This window comes from Astyanax mexicanus, chromosome 14 (genome assembly GCF_023375975.1).
Source record: "Astyanax mexicanus isolate ESR-SI-001 chromosome 14, AstMex3_surface, whole genome shotgun sequence".
Taxonomy (NCBI): Eukaryota; Metazoa; Chordata; class Actinopteri; order Characiformes; family Acestrorhamphidae; genus Astyanax; species Astyanax mexicanus.
Genome location: NC_064421.1, coordinates 35,615,461 through 35,642,798, shown reverse-complemented (window position 1 = coordinate 35,642,798; position 27,338 = coordinate 35,615,461). Strand labels below are relative to the sequence as shown.

At 40.2% G+C, this 27,338-nt stretch overlaps 1 protein-coding gene across 2 annotated transcripts in view; it reads left to right on the top strand.

Annotated features, from left to right (window-relative positions):
- The window catches only part of sanbr (SANT and BTB domain regulator of CSR), a 113,705-nt gene that overhangs the window by 77,242 nt on the left and 9,125 nt on the right, over positions 1–27,338 (top strand). Inside the window, exons 14-20 of one of the 2 annotated variants that reach the window (XM_049463958.1) lie at positions 15,682–15,714; positions 20,333–20,432; positions 21,530–21,618; positions 21,710–21,738; positions 23,278–23,351; positions 25,749–25,837; positions 25,979–26,070. In XM_049463958.1, coding sequence (XP_049319915.1) covers positions 15,682–15,714; positions 20,333–20,432; positions 21,530–21,618; positions 21,710–21,738; positions 23,278–23,351; positions 25,749–25,837; positions 25,979–26,070 — 506 coding nt within the window. The remainder of the gene's footprint in view (positions 1–15,681; positions 15,715–20,332; positions 20,433–21,529; positions 21,619–21,709; positions 21,739–23,277; positions 23,352–25,748; positions 25,838–25,978; positions 26,071–27,338) is intronic. The other variant, XM_049463959.1, reaches the window with a different exon arrangement.

The following is a 27,338-nucleotide window of genomic DNA, read 5'->3' as shown; positions in this document are numbered from 1 at the left end:
GAGCTGCAGACACCACAGTTTTAATTTACCTGGCAGAAAAGACTTATCAATTCTATTAATGGCCTATCAATTATATTAATAGTATGATCTTGATTACCAATTTTGAGCCAAATTGGACATTTTGTCCCTCTACAATGGCCAAATAGAGACAGTGATTTTAGAAGGCTTTTTTTTAAACCTAAATGGACCTAAGACAAGAACCTTTGATCCTATCAATATACAAACTTACAGACATATATATAAATATACAGTGCCCTCCATAATTATTGGCACCCCTGGTTAAGATGTGTTCTTTAGCTTCTCATAAATTGAGTTTTGTTCAAAATAATATAGGACCACGATGGAAAAAAAGAGTAAAATACAACCTTTAACTCAAGTGAATTTATTCAGTAGGAAAAAAATCCCACATTAAGAAATAATTATTTAACATCAAATCATGTGTGCCACAATTATTAGCACCCCTGATGTTAATACTTTGTACAACCCCCTTTTGCCAACAAAACAGCACCTAATCTTCTCCTGTAATGTTTCACAAGATGGGAGAATACAGAAAGAGGGATCTTTGACCATTCCTCTTTGCACATTCTCTCTAAATCATCCAACGACCTGGGTCCTCTCCTCTGCACTCTCCTCTTCAGCTCACCCCACAGGTTTTCAATGGGGTTGAGGTCTGGGGACTGAGATGGCCATGGGAGGAGCTTGATTCTGTGTGTGGTGAACCATTTCTGTGTAGATTTGGCCACATGTTTAGGGTCATTATCTTGCTGAAAGACCCAGTGACGACCCATCTTCAGCTTTCGGGCAGAAGCCACCAGATTTTGTTTTAAAATGTCCTGGTATTTTAGAGCATTCATGATGCCATGCACCCTAACAAGGTTCCCAGGGCCTTTAGAAGAGAAACAGGCCCACAGCATCACTGATCCCCCGCCGTATTTCACAGTGGGCATGAGGTGCTTTTCTGCATACTCAGCTCTTGTGTTACGCCAGACCCACTTAGAGCATTTGTTGCCAAAAAGCTCTATCTTTGTTTCATCTGACCAAAGCACACGGTCCCAGTTGAAGTCCCAGTACCGCTTAGCAAACTCCAAACGTTTGCGTTTATGATTGTGAGTGAGAAATGGTTGATAGCGCCTGATGGTTGTTTTGGAGACTTTGTGACCCCAAGAAGCTACCATTTGTTGCAATTCTGTAACAGTGAGCTTTGGAGAACTTTTTATTTCTCTTATCATCCTCCTCACTGTGCGTGGTGGCAAAATAAACTTGCGTCCTCGTCCAGGCTTGTTTACCACTGTTCCAGTTGTTTTAAACTTCTTAATAATTCCTCTGACAGTAGATATGGACAGGTGTAGGCGAGTAGCGATTTTCTTGTAGCCATTGCCTGACTTGTGAAGGTCAACACACATCTGCCTCACTTGAATGGTATGTTCCTTTGTCTTTCCCATGTTGAAGATAAATGGCCTCTGTGTCACGTCATATTTAAACCCCAGGGAAACAGGAAGTTGTGAATTACTAATTAAATGTTCCTACATACTCTGATCAACTTCGTAAACTACTGTAGAAGTGACAGAAATACTTTTATTAAATTTATTTCCTAAGAATTTTTAGGGGTGCCAATAATTGTGGAACAGGTGATTTTATGAAGAATAATTATTTCTTAGTCAGGGATTTTATTTCCCCCTTAAAATTTACTTGAGTTAAAGGTTGGACTTTACTTTTTTTCCCATCGTGGTCCTATATTATTTTGAACAAAACTCAATTTATGAGAAGCTAAAGAACACATCTTAACCAGGGGTGCCAATAATTATGGAGGGCACTGTATATAAGGCTCTATATCTAGAGCCAAGATGTACCTTAAAGTTTTGTGGAACTGACATAAAAATTGGCATCTGCTGTCATGACTCAGCATCTTTGAGTATTAGGTCATATAAAAAAAAAAAACATCAGACAATCAAATTTCAGCATGTACTTCACAGCCTTAGAATTGCCTGATCACCCCGCAGCTTGATAGACATGTCCATATACAGTCATATGAAAAAGTTTGGGCACCCCTATTAATCTTAATCATTTTTAGTTCTAAATATTTGGGTGTTTGTAACAGCCATTTCAGTTTGATATATCTAATAACTGATGGACAGTAATATTTCAGGATTGAAATGAGGTTTATTGTACTAACAGAAAATGTGCAATATGCATTCAACCAAAATTTGACCGGTGCAAAAGTATGGGCACCCTTATCATTTTATTGATTTGAATACTCCTAACTACTTTTTACTGACTTACTGAAGCACAAAATTGGTTTGGTAACCTCATTGAGCTTTGAACTTCATAGCCAGGTGTATCCAATCATGAGAAAAGGTATTTAAGGTGGCCAATTGCAAGTTGTTCTCCTATTTGAATCTCCTCTGAAGAGTACTCTAAAGACATACTAACACCGTTACTTTTTTCAGTAACAAGTAATCTAACTAAATACTCTGACTGTAACTGTAACGCCGTTACCATTTCCGACACCCCGTTACTACACGTTACTTTAGCAGCTGAATGAACTTTTTTTTTTTTTAACTTTGCGCATACAGATAAAGGGCCCTATCATACACCCCGCGCAAGGCGTGTAGCGTCGCGCGTTGCCATCGTACACCCGTCAACAGTCTATTTTTACGCCTTGCACGCGTCCTTAAAATAGCGTTGGACTTCTGGAATATATTAACGCCGATGGGCGTGGTGGTCTGGAAATGATGTGTGTTGAGGTAAATTTCTGGTGTGTTTTTATCTTGGCGGTGGAAAAAAGCTTTGCACGATTAATCACCCTCCGCCCTGCGTTCCAAAATACCCCATACCATCACAGAAAAATAAAACCTCACCCACAGCCTTCAGCAATCAACTATAAAAATAAAATATACTTTAAAATCTGCACAGTAACTATAAATTAGTATTAGTTATATTTATTTCTATCAGTTATAAGGATTTATATTCAAGTTTAGTACACAGACTAAATAACTGTAACTTAATATAGCAGACACAGACATTCTGCTGTTTAAGAATTTCAACAGATGCTCATTCTCAATCAAATGCTGGAGTTTTTGAAATGGAAAATTAAAAGAGAAAAGGACTTTGACTGAACATAAATTTATTTTATTTAACTTTGCTATTATTTAACTGATTCACTTTTATATCTGACAAATAAAGCACATTGTCACCCTGGCGTGTGGTGCTGCACTTTAATTATATAAAACCTAAAACATTTGAAATACACAGAAATATAAAGCTATACGTTAACATTCGTTTCTTATCACCAGGGCAAATTTATTAAAATATTAAATATATTAATTCATGAATTAAAATCTCGTCCAGCGCTCTAAAATGTCAGGCAAGCAAAGTGGTGCTTGGGGCAACGCGTCTTCTAAAAAAATGCAAATGTTTTAATAAATAAGGTTGGACAAGTGTAGTAAAAATTCATGTTAATAAACTCACTAAAGCCAACAAATGTCCTGATAATTAATCAAGAGAAATCAGGCAAAATGCGCTGCGCCTCTCTCTCCCTCTCTCTGTCTCTCTCTCTCTCACTCTGTCTCTCTCTCTCTCTGTCTCTCTCTCTCACTCTGTCTCTCTCTCTCTCTCTCTCACTCTGTCTCTCTCTCTCTCTCTCTCACTCTGTCTCTCTCTCTCTCTCTCACTCTCTCTCTCTCTCTCTCTCACTCTCTCTCTCTCTCTCTCACTCTGTCTCTCGCTCTCTCCCTCTCTCTCACTCTCTGTCTCTCCCTCTCTCTCTCTCACTCTGTCTCTCTCTCACTCTCTCTCTGTCTCTCCCTCTCTCTCTCTCTCTCTCACTCTGTCTCTCACTCTCTTGCTCTCTCCCTCTCTCTCACTCTCTCTCTCTCTCTCTCTTTCTCTCTCTCTCTGCATGCTGGGAGTGGGCGGAGCATGTGCGGATGTGTGAGGGAGCGGTGGTGTGTGTGGAGGTGAGAGTGTGTTTTTCAGTTTTTCCCCTCTTTCTGGGTTTTCTATTGTTCTGAGTTCACTGATCACGGTACACCGCTTACCGCGAGAGCGGTGTGGGGGGGGGCCCGCTATGGCCTCTCGCCTTGTTGCGGAGGCGCCGTTGCTCTCCCGCTCAAATGGGTTCAGGTGTGTCCCGCCGGCCGAGGCTGCACTGGAGGACGTGCTGCTCGCGGTTGGGGGGTAAAGTTGGCCATGAACAGATCTACTCCGCGTCTAGGATGAATAAAGCTGTAGTGGTGTTTATAAAAGACGCGCGGTTAGTTAATGAGCTGGTGGAGGGGGGGATTTGGGTTTTGGAGACTTTTGTCCCGGTGTCTCCACTTTCTACACCGGCGACCAGAGTCACCATCTCCAATGTCCCTCCCTTCATTTCTAAAGAATCGATCTCGAAGGAGCTCGGTCGCTTCGGGAAGTTGGTGACTGAGATCCGGCTGATTCCGCTCGGCTGTAGGAACGAGGCGCTGAAGCACGTCCTGTCTTTTAGGAGACAAGTGCTGATGTTTTTAAACAGCGCGGATAAGACGCTTGAGGTCTCTTTTCGTGTGCCTCACGGTGAGAGTTCCTATATGGTGTACGCCAGTACGGACAATCTGAAGTGTTTTCAGTGTGGTAGTGTTCAACACAGCGCTCCGGAGGGGGTTGCTGTGTCTGGCGCTACGGAAGATTCGGGTGAGGGGTCTTCTGCTGCTACAGCTGCCGGGGTTAAACGCAGGAAAGAGGTGAGTGAGCGTTTGGTGGGAGTGGCTGTGGTTAGTGAGGGTGATCAGGAGCAGGCTGAACATGGTGAAGGTGTAGGTAGGGATAAGGGGAGTGTAGTGTTTAGTGCTACACAAAGTGGGGTGGCTGATCACAGGAGAAATAGTGATGGCGAAGTGGGTAGTGTGGCTGGTGTCAAGGTGTGTAGTGTGGTTGGTGCTCAGGTGCGCGGTGAGGCTGGTGCTCAGGTGCGCGGTGAGGCTGGTGCTCAGGTGCGTGGTGAGGCTGGTGCTCAGCTGCGCGGTGAGGCTGGTGCTCAGCTGCGCGGTGAGGCTGGTGCTCAGGTGCGCGGTGAGGCTGGTGCTCAGGTGTGTAGAGGGACTGGTGCTCAGGTGTGTAGAGGGACTGGTGCTCAGGTGTGTAGTGGGGCTGGTGCTCAGGTGTGTAGTGGGGCTGATGCTCAAGTTAGTAGTAATACTAGTATTTGGGTATGTAGCACGGATGGTGTACAGCTAGACAGTAGTCCAAAGGATCACGTGGGTAGGAGTGGTGGTTCTAAGGTGTGTAGTGGTGGTTCTCAGGTGAGTGAAGAGGTTGTGGTGGTTGGTTTGAGTGATCAGGTAAATGAGTCTGAGGCTGGTTCAGTGGTGTCTCTAGCGGAGGAGGGGATGGAGGATGACAGGATGTCTGAGGTGTCTGGTGCGGGAGGAAGTCAGTGCACTGGGGAGGATTTGTACTCTGTTGTATCTCTCTTCTTTATATGGGGGTCTTTAGAGTGGGATCATTAAATGTTAACGGGTTTAGAGATAGAAGTAAACAGGCCATATTCTCAGAGTTATTTACTCTTAAAAAATTGAATATTTGTTTTTTTACAAGAGACGCACAGTGATGAGACCACAATATCTGATTGGGGGTTATGGTCAAAAGGGGATTTTTATCTCAGCCATGGCTCGAATGTCAGTGCTGGTGTGGGTTTCCTCCTAACGCAGTCGTCTGTAATGTCTGTTCTGTCTGTTAATGAAGTTGTGGCTGGGCGTTTGTTTCTGCTTAGAGCTAAGGTGTATGACCATGTTTTTGTTTTTATTAATGTATATGCACCAAACCGGGGACCAGATAGAAGTGAGCTGTTTGCTAGACTGAGTCAGTTGTTACTGCCACTCTCCTCAGGTGACACTGTTGTGTTGGGTGGGGACTGGAACTGTACTCTGGATTTTGTGAAGGACAGAAATGGGGAGGAGCCTCATCCTCAATCCGCTAGTACTCTGGCCAACATTGTCTCTAATTTTAATCTGATTAATATTTGGCGGGAAAAACATCCCACAACTAAGCAGTACTCCTGGGTAAAAGTGTCAGAACAGAGAGTGTCTGCTGCACGCTTAGACAGATTTTATGTTTCTAATGGTCTGAGGAACATGGTGGGCCAGTCTAGTATTCAGCCCATTTCTTTTTCTGATCACCACTTATGTACTTTGGCATTTTCTTTTATTTTTCAATCCCCCAGGAGTTGTATGTGGTATTTTAATAAGGCGCTTTTGCAAGATAAGATTTTTTGTGACAATTTTAATTTTTTTTGGGCAGAGTGGGTTGGGAAAAGGTCTCAATTTGAGAGCCTCATGCAATGGTGGGAAGTGGGAAAGGCCCAGATTAGAGTTTTTTGTCAAGATTTTACTGCTTTTTCTACCTCAAGACTTAGAAGTGCAGTTGGTGTACTGGAGCGGGACATTACCAGGATACACAGCGCAATGATCCAGCAGAATGTGGGTGATTTGCGAGCCGATCTTACTGTGAAGCTGCAGGAACTAAGTGACATTTTGAATAAGAAGGCGAAAGGAGCTTTAGTTAGGTCCAGGTTCCTGTCTGTGCAGGAAATGGATGCTCCCACTTCATTCTTTTTTAATCTGGAAAAATCTACTCCTCAACATAAGACATTGGTCTCAGTTCGTAGGGAGGATGGGACAGTTACAACAGATCTGACTGAGGTGAAGAAGCTGGCTGTGGGTTTTTATTCTAATTTATTCACGGCCAGTCCTCTGGATCAACAGTGTTTGGACTCTCTTCATGAGGATCTACCTCAACTGGATGAACAGCAGCAGCAGGACCTGGATGCTGCATTATCTTTCGATGAGGTCACCAAGGCCTCATCGAAAGCTCACTTCTGGGCGAGCACCTGGTGTTGATGATTTGCCAATTGACTTTTATAAGGACTTCTGGGGAATTATTGGGAAAGACTTGTTTGAAGTTTTGCTGGCTAGTTTTGAAGCCAGTGTTCTTCCAAAAAGCTGTCAGCGTGCTGTTTTATCTCTTTTACCAAAGAAGGGAGATCTTTGCCTTCTGAAAAACTGGAGGAAATTTTATCACGCTGTATAGCTAACAGGTTAAAAGAAGTGTTAGATTTCATTATACACAAAGATCAGTCTTACTGTGTCCCCAAAAGATCGATTTATGACAATTTATTTTTATTAAGAGATATGATTGACTATGCAAAAGTGTCTGAACTGGATTTTGGTCTTTTGTCTCTTGACCAAGAAAAAGCTTTTGATTATGTAGATCTTAACTATCTTTTTTCTACATTGAAAGTTTTTGGTTTTGGGGATGGTTTTATTTCTTGGATCAAACTGCTGTATTTGGGTGCTGCATGTTTGATCAAGGTGAGGGGGGATTGAGTGTTCCTGTTCCAGTTGGCAGGGGGATTAGGCAAGGTTGCCCCCTGTCTGGGCAATTATATGCCATTGCAGTGGAACCTCTACTCTGTCTGCTCAGAAAGAGACTGTCTGGTTTACAGATTGAGTCTTGTCTTATTAAGGTTTTTGCCTATGCTGATGATATTACTGCAGTAATTAGGCATGATCAGGATGTTGTGTCCCTAAAAACTGCCCTGCAGGTTTATGGTTCAGCCACCTCAGCCAAGCTAAACTGGGAGTGTGATCCTAATAGTAGGGAGCAGCCTTTACCACCACTTCCAGTGGGTATTCAGTGGAGAAGGACTGGACTGAAGTTTTTAGGGGTGTGGTTGGGAACCGACGAGGCTATGGCTAGGAACTGGGAAGGTGTAGAGGAGAATGTCCGTGCCAGGTTGTCTAAATGGTCTTGGTTGCTACCCCAGCTATCGTATAGGGGTCGTGTTCTGGTCGCCAACAACCTCATTGCATCTGCTTTATGGCATAAGTTTACAGTGCTAAATCCACCAAGGCTGCTGATCGATGCAGTTCAAAAGGCACTGGTGAACTTTTTCTGGAGTGGACAACACTGGATGAGACCTGAAGTTCTGTACCTTCCTGTACAGGAGGGTGGACAGGGTCTAATTGACATACGTTCCAGGGTTGCTGCTTTGCGGCTGCAGGCAGTACAAAGGCTGCTGTACCTTGATCATCACAGCTGGATGGATGTCGCTTGTGCTCTCCTTAGGACTGCTGGTAGAATGGGTTTGGACAGACACCTGTTCTCTCTTCGACTGAGGGCAGTGGATTTACGTGGTTTGACTTCTTTTTATCTAGCGGCTGTGGAGGCGTGGCAGCTCTTTTCCTTTTCCCGGGAGAGTGGTGCTGCTCCGTCCATGTGGATTTTTGAGGAGCCGCTGTTTTTTAACCCCCTTTTTCCATCTCTCAACCAGGTTTCGGGGGCTCTGAGGATTGGTTTGCTGGAAAAAGGTGTTTTTAAGGTTTGCCATTTAAGGAGGGGTGTGGACTGGGTGACAGAGGAACAGTTGGCAGTTTTGGACGGTCATAGGTCAGTGCGCCTGTTTAAACAGGTCTTAAACAGACTGAAGTCTGACCTGTCTGCCTCCCTGTGTGACTTTTTGGACATCAACCTTGTTGAACAGTGTCAGATTGACCAGAGTGACTTTCCTGAGCTGGTGATGGACCTGGGCTGGGATGACTGGCAGGAGGGTCAGGGGATGCTGTTGTCACTGGGAAAACTGAGTCTCAGACTTTTCAGCACTCTCCAGAAGGGTGCACTGTATAATGGCTGTATATAAGACCCAAAACTTTTCGAGCCTGAGAGACCTGCGAGAGACTAAGTGGACAGAGGTTGTTCAGACCGACTCTTCCCCTAAAGGTAGCTGGCGGTTCTTGTACAAGAGACCCACTGAGAAGAGGGTGGGTGACCTTCAGTGGAGGATTGTGCATGGTATTATAGCCACAAACAGGCACGCGGCACGGATTGATCCCTCACTAGGTGATGGCTGTCCGTTTTGTGGGATGTCAGAGACTGTTTTTCACGTTTTTCTTCAGTGTCGCCGGTTGGGTCCTATTCTGATTTTAATTAAAGACTGGGGGTTGGAGTTTTTAGGCTTTTTTACTGAGAGTTTATTTATTTATGGCCCTAAGTATTCAGTGGCGAAAAAGGACAGAGTGGTGCTGTTGAACTTATTGTATGGAGTGGCTAAGTTAGCTATCTGGTGCACGAGGAAGAACAGGATTAAAGGTCGTGGGGGTACCGACCCGGTTCTGATGGTTAGGGGGTTTATAATGAAGAGACTCCGTGTTGAGTTTGCCTATTACAGCCTCATTGACAATGTGGACTTTTTCTTTGCTGTGTGGGGAGCTGGGGGGTTGCTTTGTGAACCAGAAGAGTTTGGAGGGTTTGTACTGAACGTGTGAGCTGAGATTTTTGCACACTGATTGATTTTGCTTTTTTCTTTTCTATTTTGTTTTGTTTTTTAATCAGCTATAGTTCTAATTGCTGATTTTATGTGGACAATGTTTAATTAAAGTGGTGTTAAAAGTCAAAGTCTCTCTCTCTCTCTCTCTCTCACTCTGTCTCTCTCTCTCTCTCTCTCTCTCTCTCTCTCTCTCTCTCTCCCTCTCTATTTCACAGCGGGGAGCTGAGTTCAGCACGAGGCTATAAATAATATAAAACTCAGTTAAATAAAAATAAGTAAGGACCTGTTTTCATGATTTGAAACTGAAACTAACCAAAGCTTTTATTATTATGCGCAGAAAGCCTGTGATTGTTTTAAAGGAGGTTTTTAATAGATTGTTGTTTTTGTCCATTCTTTTGTTTTGTTTATATATACATTTTTCCTTTGAGTGTGGTTTGGCTTGTTTAATTTTTATCCCCAGATGTTATTTGGTTTTTCCGTTTTTTTTTTTTCAGTATTACAAGTCTTAGTAATTTTCTTTGGTCCTGTGGAGTTTTTCGTTTCTTAAATTTCTTTAATTCGTTAGATTATATTTTTGTCAACATTTTTGGGTTTATTTTCGTTTGTTATTTTTCTAATAATAATAGTAATTATTATTACTATAATAAGTAACGCAATAGTAACGCAATAGTTACCTTTACTGGTAACTTGTTCCTTTATAGTGGAGTAACTCCGTTAGTAACTCAGTTACTTTTTTGGAGAAGTAACTAGTAACTATTACTTATTACTTTTTCAAAGTAATGTGCCCAACACTGGTGAGGAACCCTGAGTGTTCCGGTAAGCCAGGAAAAGGAAAATGCTAATGCTGCTCCAGCAGTGCTAGCCAGGGTTAGCAGCAGGCTACAGGCCGATAATACACACCTTTGAACGGTGAAAGAGCAAACTATACCAAAATATAATAAATATGTACAAAATATAACCTTATAAGAAATATTTTTACCCGAAAATTTTAAATAAACACCCAAACCTGCCTAAAGGACAGTGAGTAACTGTCCCATTAAACCACAGTTCATTATTAAATTGATTATTCTAATTAGTCTAATTATTATTACTATTGTTATGATCATTGTTTCTTTTTATTGATGTTTCTGTTAATATTTTCATTGATGTCTTACTATATGTTCAGTTTTTGACATTCGTGTGCTTTGGCAACATTGTTTTAAAACAGTCATGCTATTAAAGCCAACTTGATTTGAATGGAATTGAAAGAGACGTGCAAGAGAGTGTGAGAGAGACCGAGCGAGCCAGAGACATTTCAGCACAACAACTACGTGTCTGTGCATGCTCTGTGTTTCTGTGCGTCAGGGCTCTTGGCGGCGGAAAAACGCATTACGCGATTGATCCTGTAAAAGGACGTCGAAATTCACCTGTCACTGGCGCCCAAAACTGAATCACGGTCACCCTGCGCCCTGCGCTCCAAAATACCCCATACCATCACTTCCTTACCACAGTAAAAAAATAAAAACTTACCCAGAGCCTTTAGCAATTAACTATAAAAATAAAATATACTGAAAAATCTGCATGACAGTTATAAGGACTTATATTTATGTTCAGTATGCAGCATTCTGCTGTTTGAGAATTTTAACAGATGCAGTTTTAGAAATAAAAAATAAACATAATGGACAAATCGACGAAACATTTTTTTTTTTATTTCACTTCACTGTTATTTAACTAGAAATTCACTTTTATTATTATTATCTTTTATATATCTGAAAAATAAAGCACATTGTCACCCTGGCCTTTTGGGCTGTCCGTCAATTATATACAACTTAAAACTTTAAAAATACACAGAAATGTAAAGCTATATGTTAGCGTTCGTTTCTTATCACCAGGGCCAATTTATTAAAATATTAAATATAATAATTCATTAACAAAATTTGGTCCAGCGTTAAAAAAAGACCGCAGGCGCTTAGCGGGTTTGGCAGCGCGCGTGGCGCGGGATTACCTCTGTTTTCTTAAAAAAGTCTTTTAAAAAATAAGGTTGTATCAAGTGTAGTAAAATTAGTGTTATAAAACTCACTAGATTTAAAGATAATTAGTAAAAAAAAATCAGCGCTGCGCCTCCCTCTCTCTCTCTCTGTCTCTCTCTCTCTCTCTGTCTCTCTCTCTCTGTCTCTCTCTCTCTCTCTCTCTCTTTCTCTCTTTCGCAGTGCGGAGCTGAATTCAGTGCGAGGCTACAAATAATATAAACTCAGTTTAGTTAATTAAATTAAGATGAGTGAGGACCTGTAAAGTTAATCAAATATTGTCAAATATAAAGGATTGGTAGAGGTTTTGATGAGCTGTTTCAATGATTTGAAACTGAAACTAACTGAAACTTCTATTATTCTCTTCTATTATCAGAAAGCCTGTGATTGTTTTAAATTAGTTTTTTAATACATTTATATTTTATATTATTTATTTTTTAATTCATTTAAATTATTTTATTGATCAAATTATATTAAAACACATTATACATTTATATATTTTTCCCATGATTCCCATGTTCTTCGTTTATTCATATACATTTTATATTTTTTATAATTATCATTTTACTTTATATTCACTACTATTATTTTTTCTTTATAAGATATAAATTCTTTATTTTTTATGTATCATTTTTTATGATCTTTTATAAATGTCCTATTTTTTCTTTTTTACGTATATTTTTTAATTGATATTTTTAAAAATTATTTTTAATCCCTTTTCAACTGTAAATGCTCAGTGGCATTGTAAATGAGAGTCCCCCTCCAGTGTAACTGATGGTTGATTGCTTGATTAATATTCAATGTTGCAAACCCAGTTTTTACCTAAACAATAAACAGAATAAATAATAAAATAACATTACACTTCCCTTATTTCAGCTGCTTCCCTTATTTGAACAGCGTGAAGCGCAGTCAGTTTATGCGCTCTTAAAATAGGAATGAACAGAAGACAGAGCGCAGCTGCCTCTTAAAGGTAATGACTACAGACACACTGATTGGTTTATTTCATGTTACGCCCAAAACACACCCATGAATAATTAAGGGAATTAAAACACGCCCCCTGCGCCATTGGAGCTGCCCAAGGCGTATTTTTCACGCCCTTACGGTACCAAAGACACAGGACACCCCCCTAAATCCAACTGTGCTATAGATCGTTAAAATAGGGCCCTCCATGTGTATGCACGTTTCTTGCAGAGTATCGGTAGTACCGAGGCATTTCAGTGGGTACCTTTTTGGTGTCGACCCTGGCGGATAAAGTGGGTATTGACAACAAAAAAATTAGCATCTGCTGTCCTGACTCAGCATCTTTGAGTATTAGGTCATATAAAAAAAAACATCAGACAATCAAATTTCAGCATGTACTTCACAGCCTTAGAATTGCCTGATCACACCGCAGCTTGATAGACATGTCCATATATGGACTCCCTAGGCCAGGTATGCCAGGTGTCGGTCAATGGGGGCAGTGTTTACTAATAACTCGGTCATTGAGACCGTAAAAATAAACACACATACATCATGTGACTTTGAAGTGGTATACCAAATTTGGTGTACATCACCCTTTGGGTGGCGCTGCATTTCCAATATAAACAAATACACATATGAATGGAGAAATGTACTTACATAAATTAACTATTATAAATGCATAATCCTTTTCAAAATGATACAAATTACATTTCCAGCATGTGTGTTTCTCCATAATGTGCCCATAATCTTACATTTTCATTTATACACTGAATTTCAGCATTTCTACATCTACAGCTATGTGAGCCTCAGAACCCATTCCCCAACACATAAACACAACCATGGTTACAGTTCAATAAATACTCCAACACACACACACACAAATGCAGGGAATGTGAGACAATCAGGATGCTGTTCCTCAGTCTGCTGGTCCTCGCCCCGAGACTCCGCAGTCTCCTCCCTGATGGCAGCAGGCTGAAGAAGCTGTGTAGTGGGTGGGAGGGATCTCCTGCCAGACGGAGGGCTTTTCGTGTGACGCGAGAGCTGTACAAGTCCTAAAGGGAGAGGAGAGGGTGCCAACGATCTTCTCAGCTGCTCTCACGATGCGCTGGAGGGTCCTGTGGCAGGATGCTGTGCAGGCCCCGTACCACACGGTGAAACAGCTGGTCAGGATGCTCTCGATGGCCCCTCTGTAGAAGGTGGTCATGCTGGGGGTGGGGGCTCCAGCTCTTCTCAGCTTACGGAGAAAGTAGAGACGCTGATTTGCCTTCCTGGCCAGTGATGCTGAGTTGGTACTCCAGGAGAGGTGGTACTCCTCTGTGACGTGCACACCCAGGAACTTGGTGCTGCTCACCCTCTCCACAGCAGTTCCGTTGATGGACAGAGGGGTGTGCTGTGTGTGAGATCTCCTGAAGTCCAGAACAATCTCCTTAGTCTTCTCTGTGTTCAGAGAGAGATGTTGTGTTTGCACCAGGAGGCCAGGCGGCTCACCTCGCACCTGTAGTGTGACTCATCGTTGGTGCTGATGAGACCCACCACCGACGTGTCATCCGCAAACTTGATGAAGAGGTTGGAGGTGTGTGCTGGTGTGCAGTCGTGGGTCAGCAGAGAGAACAGAAGGGGGTTGAAGACTTGATGTGGTGCATGAATAGTCGTTTGAAGCACTTCATGAGGATGGGGGTGAGTGCAACTGGACGATAGTCATTGAAACAGGATGGCGATGTCTTCTTTGGTACAGGAATTATGGTGGTGGCTTTGAAGCTTGTGGGAACAGCCTGCTCAGAGAGGTGTTATAGAGGTCAGTAAAAACCTCTGCGAGTTTCCAGGCACAGTCCTTCAGAAATGTTTTCAGGCCCAGGAGCTTTTCAAGCATTGATCCAGCTGAATGCTCTGTCTGGGGACAGCGTCAGCACCTGGTCACCAGGAGGAGGAATGGTTTTCTGGGCGGGTGTGTGGTTGAGTGGCTCAAACCTTCAGAATCCATTCAGAGCGTTCAGCAGAGATGTGTCGCTGTCGCAGGTCTGTGGATGTGGTTTATAGCCTGTGATAGACTGGAGACCCTGCCACAGGTTCAGTGTGTTTCTGCTGTCACTGAAGTGTTGGATTATCTTCTTGGAGTGCTCCCTCTTAGTTTTTCAAACACATACACACATAAATGTCCTGGTGCTCAAACTCACTGTGAAGGCGTTTAAAGTAAGCATGCATAAACACACACACACACACACACACACACGCACGCACACACACTGTAATATTAAGAACATTATAATGTCAGACACGAACATGCATACACATGCTACATACAATATAAACACTGTTGGAGTAAGTGATCTTACTTGCACTCTCACAAACATTGCACATACTTGCATACTCACACACATTCACACTCACATACACACACACAGTAAAATAGTAAAACACTTGTGCTCTCACAAACACTACCAGTTTTGAATTTATTCCACCAATAGACACAAATACATACACACACACACACAGAAATAGATGCACTTGTGCTCTCACAAACAATACCAATGACACACGCACACACAAGCACACACACACTCACACACGTACACACAGAAATAGATGCACTTGTTTACCAGTAGACATACACACACAGAAATAAATAGATACACTTGTGCTCTCACAAACAATACCAGTGTTGAATTTCACCAATAGACACAAGCACACACACACATACACACAGAAATAGAAGCACTTGTTCACCAGTAGACATACACAGACAAACACACACACACACACACACACACACACACACACACACACACACACACACACACACACACACACACTTACACTTCAGTTTCTGAATCAGTTTCTCTGATTTTGCTATTTATTGGTATTTCTTTGAGTAAAATGAACATTGTTGCTTTATTTTATAAACTTCGGACAACATTTCTCCCAAATTCCAAATAAAAATAACGATGCAGAATAATAATAATAATAATAAAAAAAAAATAATAAAAAGGTGCAGAGCTTTCAGACCTCAAATAATGCAAAGAAAACAAGTTTCTATTCTTAAAATTTAATATTTGGTAGAATAACCCTGGTTTTTAATCACAGTTTTCATGTATCTCCTCCTCCAGTCTTACACACTGCTTTTGGATAACTTTATGCCACTCCAGGTGCAAAAATCCAAACAGTTCAGCTTGGTTTGGTGACTGGGATCATCCATCTTCCTCTTGATATAAATATATATCATTTGATAAAATCAAAGAAACCCATAATTTTAAGTGGTCTCATTTTTTTCAGAGCTATACACACACAAACACACTGAAATAGATACACTTGTGCTCTCACAAATGCTACCGTGTTGTTCTCCTATAGACACACACACACACGCAAGTGGCCTCATTTATTGACAACATAATTCTCTCTCTTTCTCTCTCTCTGTCACCACAGTTTTCACTGCTGAAGAACTGGAGTCTCCAACTAGTAAGAAACAAATACACTCTCATTATCAATACACATCCTATATAGTCGTCAGTATGACAGTGTCAACACTGATAATAATTAGCCAGTTTATTGCACTTGTGCTGTATTTCAGTGCTGTTACTATACCTGTACCAACATATCATATATTAATTAGTGCATGACTCATTGTGTTTAAACAAGTTGCCTCTGACTTAAGATATTTAGTCCTACACAAAGTTAGGGCACTCCTGGTTAAATTACATGTACTGTTGGTGACACTTTATTTACGTTTTAGTTTTATTTGTAGGAGGTTTTTTTTTTGTTTGTTTTTTTGTTTTTTTAATGTGGGTGATCATTTTTTTATTTTACTTTAGAAATCATTGGTTTTTCAGATCATAAATTTCAGTTAAATATATCATATAGCAGAGGAACGCAGTGATGTTTAAGAAGAGAAATAAAGTTTATAGGATTTATAGAAAGTGTGCAATAATAGTTTAAACAAAATTAGGCGGGTGCATTCATTTGGGCACTACTTTTTGAAACCCAAAATTAGTTTGGTAAGCTTATTGACCCTTTACCTACATATACAGGTTAATCTAATTGTGTTGAGGAGCCAATTACAAGGTTTTCTCCTCTTTGCATCTTCTCTGAAGAGTGGCAACATAGGCGCGTCAAAACACAACTCTCAAATGACCTGAAAACAAAGATTGTTCAACATCATGGTTTAGCGGAAGAATACAAAAAGCTCATATCCCAGAGACTTCAGCTGCAGTTTCCACTGTGAGGAACATAGAAAAAGAAGACCACTGGCACAGTTCTAGTAAAGGTGGAAGGTGAAGTGGCAGAACAAGAAAAATCTCAGATAATCAGAGGAGAAGGATGGTGAGAACACAGTTATAGTCAACTACAATCTACCTCATAATTTTGCTGCAGATGGATTCACTGTGCATCATTCAACTATTTAGCTCACTTTACACAAGGAAAGGCTGTATGGGAGAGTAATGCAGAAGAAGCCTTTTCTGCACCACAAACAGAGTCGCTGTGGCTGTGGTTTCATCATGCTGGGGGGCTGTGTGATCAGTGCAGGTACTGGGAATCTTGTTAAAGTTGAGAATTGCATGGATTCCAGTCAATATCAGCAGATTCTTGAGAACAATGTTCAGGAATCAGTGAGAAAGTTGAAGTTGTGCCGGGGCTGGATACTTCAACAAGACAACGACCCTAAACACTAAACACTGCTCAGAATCTACTAAAGCATTCATGCAGAGGAACAAGTACAACGTTCTGGAATGATCATCTCAGACTCCAGACCTGAATTTTATTGAAAATCTGTGGTGTGATTTAAAGCTGTTCATGTTCAGAAATCATCAAACCTGACTGAACTGAAGATGATTTGTAAGGAAGAATGATCCAAAATTCACATCACAACCACAAACATAAGTATATTTCAATGAAATTTAATGTGAAAGACCAACACAAAGTAGTGTACAAATTTGAAGTGGAAAGAAAATTATACATGATTCAAAACATTTTTTACAAATAAAAAACTGAAAAGTGTGTTGTGCAAATGTATTCAGCCCCCCTGAGTCAATACTTTGTGGAATCACATTTGCTGCAATTACAGCACCAAGTCTTTTAGGGTATGTCTCCAACAGCTTTCCACTTTTTTGCCTATTGTTCTTCGCAAAACAGCTCAAGCTCAGTCAGATTAGATGGAGAGCATTTGTGAACAGCAGTTTTCAGATCGTGCAACAAGTTTTCAACTGGGTTTAGGTCTGGACTTTGACTGAGCCATTCTAACACATGATTATGTTTTATTATAATCCATTCCATTGTGGTCCTGGCTTTATGTTTAAGGTCGTTGTCCTGCTGGAAGCTGAATCTCCACCCAAGTCTCAAGTCTTCCTTGCCAGCTTCCCTGTCTACGCAAAAGAAAAGTATCCCCACAGCATGATGCTATCACAACCTTGTTTTACTTTGGTGTGTTCAGAGTGATGTGCAGTGTTAATTCTGATCACACATTTGCATTTTTGGCCAAAAAGTTCAATTTTGGTCTCATCTGACCAAAGCACCTTGTTCCACATGTTGGCTGTCGCACCAATATGGCTACTGGCAAACTGCAAACGTGACTTTTTATTGTTGTTTTTTTTTGTTTTTTTTTTTAACAATGGCTTTCCTCTTGCCACTCTCTCCACTCTTTGAGCTGTGAGTCTCTGACTTTCATCCAGAGTCACCATGGGCCTCTTGACTGCATCTCTGATCAGTGCTCTCCTTGTTCAGCCTGTAAGTTTAGGTGGAAGTCCTTGTCTTGGTAGGTTTACAGTTGTGCCATACACTTTCCCTTTCCGCATAATGGATTGAACAGTGCCCTGTGAGATATTTATAGATAGATAGATTTTTATAGCATAAGTCTGCTTTGAACTTCTTCACAACCTTATTCCTAACCTTTCTGGTGTGTTCTGTGGACTTCATGATGCTGTTTACTCCCCAATATTCTCTTAACCATCCTCTAAGGCCGTCACAGAGCAGATTTTTTGATTAAATTACACAGAGGTGGACTCTTTTCCGTCATTGGCAGTCACAAGGCATCTTCTGAATGCAATTGGTTGTAGAGCTTAGATTCTCTGCCAGAACCCGACCCGACCCAAGGCCCGACCCGAGATTTCCCAGCACTTTCCTCGGGCCGGGCTTCAGAAAATAGTCTGTGACATAGGCATCGTTTCTTAATGCTATTTTTATTTTAGATAAAGCTCTGGCGTGATAATCACAATATAGCCACGTAACCAAGTATTATCGTTAATGAAAACGAACGAAATGACTAATTTAAAGTAACAATACCGTTTTCATTTACTGAAACTAAAAAAAATGGTAATTACAAAAAAAATCTCACTAACTGAAACTGAATTGAGAGTTTATAAAACAAACTAAAACAAATTGAAAGTACTGATAAAATAGCCTTCGTTTTCGTGTTTGTTAATTCATTTATAAGCTCTGTTTCCACTCCAGCAGTTTTACAGCGGGCAGTGTTGTGCCGATTCTGCTCGTGAAGCGGAGCCAGATTCTGCGGGGAGTCAGATTCAGCACAACATCGGCAGCGCACGGCACGTGCGTTATTCTTGTTTACAGTGCTCACAATAGCCACAACAAAACAACAGAAAACACTGAGAAAACTGCAGAATTCTTTTTTATTCAATAATAGGTCTGCGCTTCTTCTATGTTACAGTGTTAATTAACATAATTCTGATCATATTTCGCTCATTCAAACAGCCCAAAAACAGACAGTTTATAGGGCGGTTTGGGCTCGGGCTCATAATGACAGTTTATGGTTTGGGTTGGGTCGGACTCGGGCAGAACGTGCATGGGCTCGGGCCGGGTTGGGTCGGATATTTGGGCCTGATATAAGCTCTTATTGATGGCACACAGAGAAAAGGGGATGAATACGTTTGCACACCAGTTTCAGTTTTTTATTTGTAAAAAATGTTTTGAATCATACATATTTTTTTCTACTTCACAATTGTATACCACTTTGTGTTGGTCTTAAATTCCATTACATTCCAATATGTATATGTATGTTTGTGGTTGTAATGTGACAATATGGAAAAAATGGTACGAATACTTTTGCAAGCCACTGTACCTTCAACCAGAAGCCAGACTTTCAATGGAAGCTATAGGAAGCATACTCGGCTGTAATTTCTGCAAAAGGAGGATCTACTAAATATTGATGTAATTTTTCTGTTGGGGTGTCTAAATTTATGCACCTGCCTGATTTAGTTAAAAAAATTATTTTACACTTTTTGTAAATCCTATAAACTTCATTTCACATATCAAACATCACTGCATTAGTCTGCTATAGGATATATTTAACTGAATTTTCTGATCTAAACAACCAATGATTTATACAAAAAAACCAAAAATTATCAGGGGTGCCCAAACTTTTAAATACCACTGTACCTTTCCAATATTACAATACTTGATTTAGGTGGTGTTTTTAGCTTTTCCGAGACTCACACATAGTCCCTCACATGTTGTTCCATTTCAAATCAGCACTGCTGGACATTTGATTTTAGCTGTGTGATCTGGGTAACTGACCATATTTGGTTTACTTCCTGTTTCTGCCCCCGTTTGTATTGGAGTTCTGCCTGTGGCTAGTAGGAGTTTAGAGCTGAGCTGAGCTGAGCTGTGGAGTTGCACCATGGTGCTGCTACATCAGTGACTATCAAGCTTTGTCTTAACTTACAGTCTCACATACTCTCCTTTCTTCTGTTATCTACAATGGAACAACTGGTATTAAGCAACAGACGAGATGACAAAATGTCTTTTTACTAAACACTAAAAGACACTTCAATCTTCTACATCTGATCTGACCCATATTTGTTTTAATATGGTTTTAACAAACCTCCCTCTGATGTTCTTCAGGTGTCAGTAACAGACGTTATTTACAGCCCACAGCATTAATTACAGTTACAGTGACAATTCCATACGATGTAATTTGAGCAACAGTGTCCGAACAGTCACACACCACTGCAACACTTTAACTGATGTCATTTAAATAAGCAACTGGTCCTGGTTATGTTATTAAAAAGAAGCTCTACCCAGTATACTCTTGATGTAGACTCAATCTTAATACGCTCTTTTTCAGTGGCAGCAGTCTCTCCTGTCTGAGGATGAGGACTACACCACGGGGTCAGAGGTTACTGAGGACGAAGTTGGGGATGAAGAAGACGCTTCAAAGAAACAAGGTTGACTAAAGCTTGTCTAAATTAAAATAAAATATTTCAGATGCATTGATTTTGGTCAGATGCCAGGCTTTTACTATTGCTGTCACAGCATTATAGCAGTCTAGCTTTGCCTATTTATTCTAAAACAGTAAGCTCAGCAGGTAGGGCTAGGTATCAAAATACAATACCAAAAAGGTACCGACTTTCCTCTTGCACTCTGACATGAGATATTATAGTACAGTACGTCTGTCATGAGTTAATCAGACGTACCGTAAACCAAACTACACTATTATTATGTTTCCTTCCAAAATACAGGGAATTACCACCATAAAAAAAACAATTCATTAATATAATTAATTTTTTAAGTTATTGGCACCACTAAGATAAATATAATTTAATCTAATGAGGATGAACTGTTAAAATCTAAAATGGATCCAGCAAAATGCTTAGAGTAAAGGTTTATAGTTTAAGTAATGCTGCTGTTTTTGTTCTTAATAAAGCACTACAAACAAGATCCTGAAAGATGGCGACCCTAATAGTGACAGTATGAAAATGAGATTATTCCTGCAGGCTGGTAAATAAATGCATTGTGTGAAAATAATTATTGTGTTATTATTGTATTTGTTTGGTCGTTTGGGCACTGGTATCAAAATCTTTAGATACCCAGCCCTACTCAGCAGTTCACTCAACACGTTCAGCCTATAGCAATCTAGACTCACTCTCTTAGTCTACAGTAATTTAGCTCCAACTTTTAAGGGCACGTCAGTTTAGTTCCACCATTTATAGCAGACTTTATAGACTCATCCATTCAGTCAACAGCAGTTTAGCTACATCTATTTAGCCTACAGAAATTTAGCTATTCAATCTACAGCGGTTTAGCTACATCCATTTAGCCTACAGAAATTTTGTTCCCCCACAATTCAACCTACAACAATTTAGCTCAGCCCTTTTGGTCTACAGCAGATTAGACTCACTTATTGAGAATATAACTGTTTAGCTCTAGCCATTCAGTCTGCAGAAGTTTATATATGTGTATATAAAATATGTGTATAAAAACACACAAATGTCTATATATATATATATACACATAAACATTTGTGTGTTTTTTTTTTATGCAGCTGCAAAGAAGGCCAGAAAATCAGGCCGACCTCTGAAGAGACAGGTGTCCTCCCCCAGCATACAGCGCAAAGAGAAAAACGGAGAGAAAGTGTGTCTGCTTATAACTTCATTTATTTCATTACATAAATTTTCATTAATAAAACTTGTCTTAACTCACTTTGTTCTTCACCGCTTTAAAGGCATCTTCAAGGGACTCCACCCCATTCACGTATGTCTCTTGCTGCTTTCTCTACTTTGTCTGTTTTGTTGTCACTTTCTTTGAATCGTTTGTGTAAAATTGAATAATTATGCAAATAATTTTTTTTTTATGAATTAGTTGAATTATTTGAACACGTTGAATAATATTCAGAAAAAAGTCCAAATAAAGGGCCAAAAAGCAAGTATATCCTTGTATCGATCTGTTATGATTTATAGGATTTACAGAAAGTTTTAAACAAAATTAGGCAGGTGCATAAATTTGGGCACCCCACAGAAAAAAATACATCAAGATTTAGTAGATCCTCCTTTAGCAGAAACAGCCTCTAAATGCTTCCTGTAGCTTCCAATGAGAGTCTGGCTTCTGGTTGAAGGTATTTTGGATCATTCTTCTTTACAAAACATCTTCAGTTCAGTCAGGTTTGATGGTTTCTGAGCATGAACTTTAAATCACACCACAGAAATTTTCAATAAAATTCAGGTCTGGGGAGTGAGATGATCATTCCAGAACGTTGTACTTGTTCCTCTGCATGAATGTTTTAGTAGATTTGTTGCAGTGTTTAGGGTCATTGTAACTAGCCGCACAGCCCCACAGCATGATGGAACCACCACCAATTTTTTTTATTCACCTGGATGAGTAGGTTAAGTGTCAATGAGTTTACCAATAATTAGTGATAAAGGTATTTAGATCAATAAAACAAGGGTGCCCAAATTTATGCACCTGTCTAATTTAGTTTAAAGAATTATTGCACATTTTCTGTAAATCCTATATACTTAATTTCCCTTCTCAAATATCACTGTGTTATTCTGCTATATGATATATATCCCATTTTTCCCCAATCGATATCTATTGAGCTGCTGCTGATGTAGCATTGCTGAGCAGCCAGCGGGCTCGGTGGAAAGCGCAGCGGCTCAGCTCTGGTACATCAGCTCACAGACGCCCTGTTCTGTGGACATCACCGTAGTAGTGATGTGGGGAGAGAGCGCCATCTACCCACCCGGAGGGAGCAGGGCCAATTTTGCTCCCTCTGAGCGCCGGCAGCTTGATGGCAAAGCTGCATGAGCTGGGGTTCGAACCTGCGACCTCCCGCTCATAGTGGCAGCGCTTTAGACCACTGGTCCACTTGGCATTAGTTTTTACTATTTTTTAAATAAACATTACTTAATTTCTTTCAAATATGCTTGTTTAAAAAGTAAAAAAAAGTTTTAATGTGACTCAAAATGAATAAATTAAACTGTTGCACTGCACTACTTTACACTGGCAACTGTACTTTTATATAATACTCCTGATTGCGTGATTTTAAGTAGGTATGGTGGCGCAGAGTTAAGAAGTACGCGTAATAAACGCGTAGTAAAAGTGAGGCAGCAGCTATGTGAGCGCAAACTTATGAGGCTGAATGCAATCAAATCCTCCTCACATCAATGTCCCAATTGAACAATTAATGTTCTTTTTACTGTTAATACTTTTGTACATAAGTTTTAGGTCATCAATAATCTATAGGTGTATCTTAGTAAACACTGTAGATACTTTTTCTCTTGGTTTCTCTTACAGTGTGAGCATGCAGAAGAGTAAATGGGACAGCACTCGTTCTTTGAGGTTTAATCAGGATGCTCAGAGGGAGGAAGGTAATTGTGGATGTTTATCATCTAACCCTCATACCCTCTTATGTTTCTGTTATCTGCGTAGTGGACACAAAGTTAATCCTAATAAAGTTAACGCTCTGATGCATGTGAATTCACAGCCCCACAAACATGATGGAACCACCACCTAATTTTACTGTGGGGGGCAAGTGGTAGTCTTGTACTGCTGTGTTCTTTTTCCACCATGCAAGCCACCCTCTAAATAACTTAATTTTAGATTAATTAGTCCACAGCACCTTATTCCAAAATGAAGCTGGCTTGTTTAAATGTGCTTCAGCATACCTCAAGCGACTCTGTTTGTGGCACAGAAAAGGCTTCTTCTGCATTACTCCATCTGCAGCAGGATAATGATGTAGGTGTTTGGAGCTGGTCTGTGGGTTGACTATAACTGTTCCCACCATCCATTATCTGAGATTTTTCTTGCTCTATCACTTCAGGCCTTTACTAGAACTGTGCCTGTGATTTTCCATGTTCCTCACAGTGAAACTGTGAAACTGACATCTGAAAGAACGTTTTGTATTCTTGCCCTAAACCATGATGTTAAACAATCTTTGTTTTTAGGTCATTTGAGAGTTGTGTCACTCCTCAGAAAAGATGCAAAGAGGAAAAAAACTTTTATTATATGATAATGTTTAATTACATTACATTACATTTGACAGACGCTTTTGTCCAAAGCAACTTACAATAGTGAAGTACAAAAGTAATAGAAGGTAAAAACATCTTTAGATTGGGCCTAAAGGAGGTCAAAGGGAAATAATGGGATAGAGAAGTGAAGGAGGGGAAGAAGGAAATGAGGTTAGAAGTAGTTTGTTTGTAGAAGTAGTAGTTTGTAGTTTGTAGAAGATGTTAGAAGTAGTTAGGTTTAACTAAAATTGCTAATTCAAACAACCAAAGATTTATAATGGAAAATCATGAAAATTATCAGGAGTGCCCAGACTTCATACCACTGTAATTTCCAAATGTATGCACCTGCCTAATTTAGTTTAAACTGGACTGGAATAAGATCATCTTACCTGATTTACCTGAGTCCAGTTTTCAGTGTTGCCCAAATCTGAGGCCTGGATTTTCAGCAGGACAATGCTTCATGCCACACAGGTTGAGGTGTGGATAAAAGACCACCAGATCAAGACCCTGTCATGGCTATTTTTCATTTTCTGCAAATAAAGGCTCTAAATTAGGGTGGCACCAATACCAATACTGTATCGGTATCGGCACTGATACTGGCACCTACACACAGTATCGGCCGATACCATTTCCTGGTTTGGAATGCAGGAGTAAAAAAATAGCAGGGTAAACAGCTCGGGTAGAACATACAGACAAAATAGAGCAGAATAGCAAAGTGCTGCTACTACAGCAGCGTGCCTTTCTGCTCAAACAGCAAACGGTAAACAACCAAACCTGAGTAACCTGCTAATCGAGCCGAACACTAACGCTAACCGAGCCGAACGCTAACGCTAACCGAGCCGAACTTTACATCTCCTATATCAGTTTACACAATACAGATCTGAATAAATGAGCCAGCTACCTAAATAACCATCTGAATAATTAATACTTGCCTGAGTAACAGTCTTAACCTCTTAACGCATAATTAATATCTGGCTGTGTTGATGAATAATTATAGGTTCAATATAGACACCCAACATGCCAATTTAAAGCTTAAAATATCTGCTAAAATATTTAGCTGTTAGCGTTATGCTGAGAGAGCGGTTGGGGAGGGGGGGGGTGTTGTGTGTAACCCGAGGGGGGGGGAGGGGGCTCCTAAAGGAACACTGCATATATATCTTGTAATAAAAAATAAAAATAGAAAATCTGAAAAGCGCCTAAAGATTTTCCTGGTTTTTACCATATTTTGATCATTACATGTTCAATTGAATAATTTTAAGGCAACAACAGGAGCTCCTTGTCAATCATTATCTACTGCAGCCAATCATCTTAACAGATCTTTAAAAAAAAAAAAGGCAGACACTGCGGAGTAGCCAATCAGGTTATATCTTATTCAGGATAAAACAGTTGGTATCGGTACTAGGTATTGGCCGATACCAGAAAAGCTGGTATCGGTGCATCCCTACTCTAAATTAAAATATTTTTATTTGTATTTTAATTAATCTAAACCCCTATGCATTAATATGCAGTAAGGGAAACTTTGTACTTTTAACAGCAGATGCAGAGCTCTGCAGAATGTTGGTTGGAGACTTTTTGTAACTTTACGTAGTCTGACTTTTTTATGTCTGTTGAGTATCTAGTCCAGAGGAAATATCACTAGCTGTTTAGTTCAGTAAACTCTATACACACACACATATTTATGTAGGGGTGTGTGTGAGAGATATTGAAGAACCACAGTATGTGTTTTGTTTACTCTTTGTCTACTCTCTTTCACTCCAGACCAGAGGAGAATGGTGGAGATTATAGGTCATCTTACAAAAATGCGTTTTGGAGATTTGGAGCAGAACAAGTTCAAGGACACTAAAGAGGTAAAAAGTTACTCTTAGTATGTGGATGTTTGTGTGAGTTTGTGTGCAATAAAGCCACAATTCAAATACACTATATAAATGGAACCTAATTCAGACACACTCTTTGTTCATACGTGTGTGTGTGTGTGTGTGTTTGTTCAGCTTGCAGGAGGTATCTACTCCAGGTTGGAAGCCCAGTTTAAAAGCTCCACTCAGCCAAGTGGCCGACAAAGCAGTTCAGATAAAACACTCCGGTACGGCATACACACACAAGTTCACATACATTGTTCCAACGCTTAAAAACCTAATAGACTACTGCTGGACAGTAGTGTTATTTATCACATCTTACACCTTGCTCATGATGTGTCGCAAAGCTCATTGATGCCTTAAACCCCTCTAACATGTCTATTTCCACTCCGTGCACCTGCGTCGTTTGAATAACAGCAGTGCTTGCAAATATATGTACGTCAATGGCCGTAGAGATCTTGAATTGAGGTGTGTTCAGGTACACTTCTAGCATATTGCTATCCTGGCGAATTCAATCTAGATGAATGTCAACAGTCAGATTTTCATTGCTATCTTATTATGCACACGTGGACATGCAGCAGTGCATAAACTTAATTTTTACATAAACATTAAACAAAGTATAATATCAAAATACATTGCTATTTGTGTAAAATACCTCCTCAACTGAAAAGCGTTGAACATGTCCAGGTAGTCAGAGTGCATGTGACTCTTAAAGGGAATAGTAAGTGACACACTGATTGGTTAGTTGCACATCACTCCCATTGTGATGATGAGCAGCACAGGCATCTGTTGGCTAATGTATCAGAGCTGGGGATCTGGTGCATTCCTCCATCTGCGTGAACAGCCTACTGATGCTGCATTGGCAGCAGGTGGAAAAGAGGCAGTGGTTTCACATTATAGTAGGCGTGTGCTGGTGTTCACATACCTTGTGTCAGAATTTCACTTGTCTGCATAAAAAGCCAGGTGTAAACACAACCAAGATGCATTATGATTGGATTACGTTTGGATTACTCAAACCACATTCAGAGGTGGTCAGCAATGAATCTCATACACATTTAATTAATATGTAAACAGAATGTGTTTTTAATGTAAATATAAAAGCACCAGGACCTGACAGATTCCCTGCTGAGTTTTATAAACACCTCGGGCCTCCCTATCCAAACTTTTTAAAAGACTGATATCAGAAAGTAAACAAAAAGCAAAACCACCAACAGGCATGAATACTACAATCATCTCCCTTCACCTTAAACTAAACAAAGACCCCACTCTACCCTCCAGATACAGACCCTTATCACTATCCCTAATGAATACAGACACAAAAATTATCAGCAAGGCTCTAGCCAAGAGAATATAAACAAAAATGTATAATTTAATACATCCTAATCAAACTGGATTCCTTAGGGATTGACGCTCATCCACCAATATGCACAGATTATTGAATATATTAGATTACACCTCTCACCAACAGCAATATACCAACAGTGGTTGCACTCAG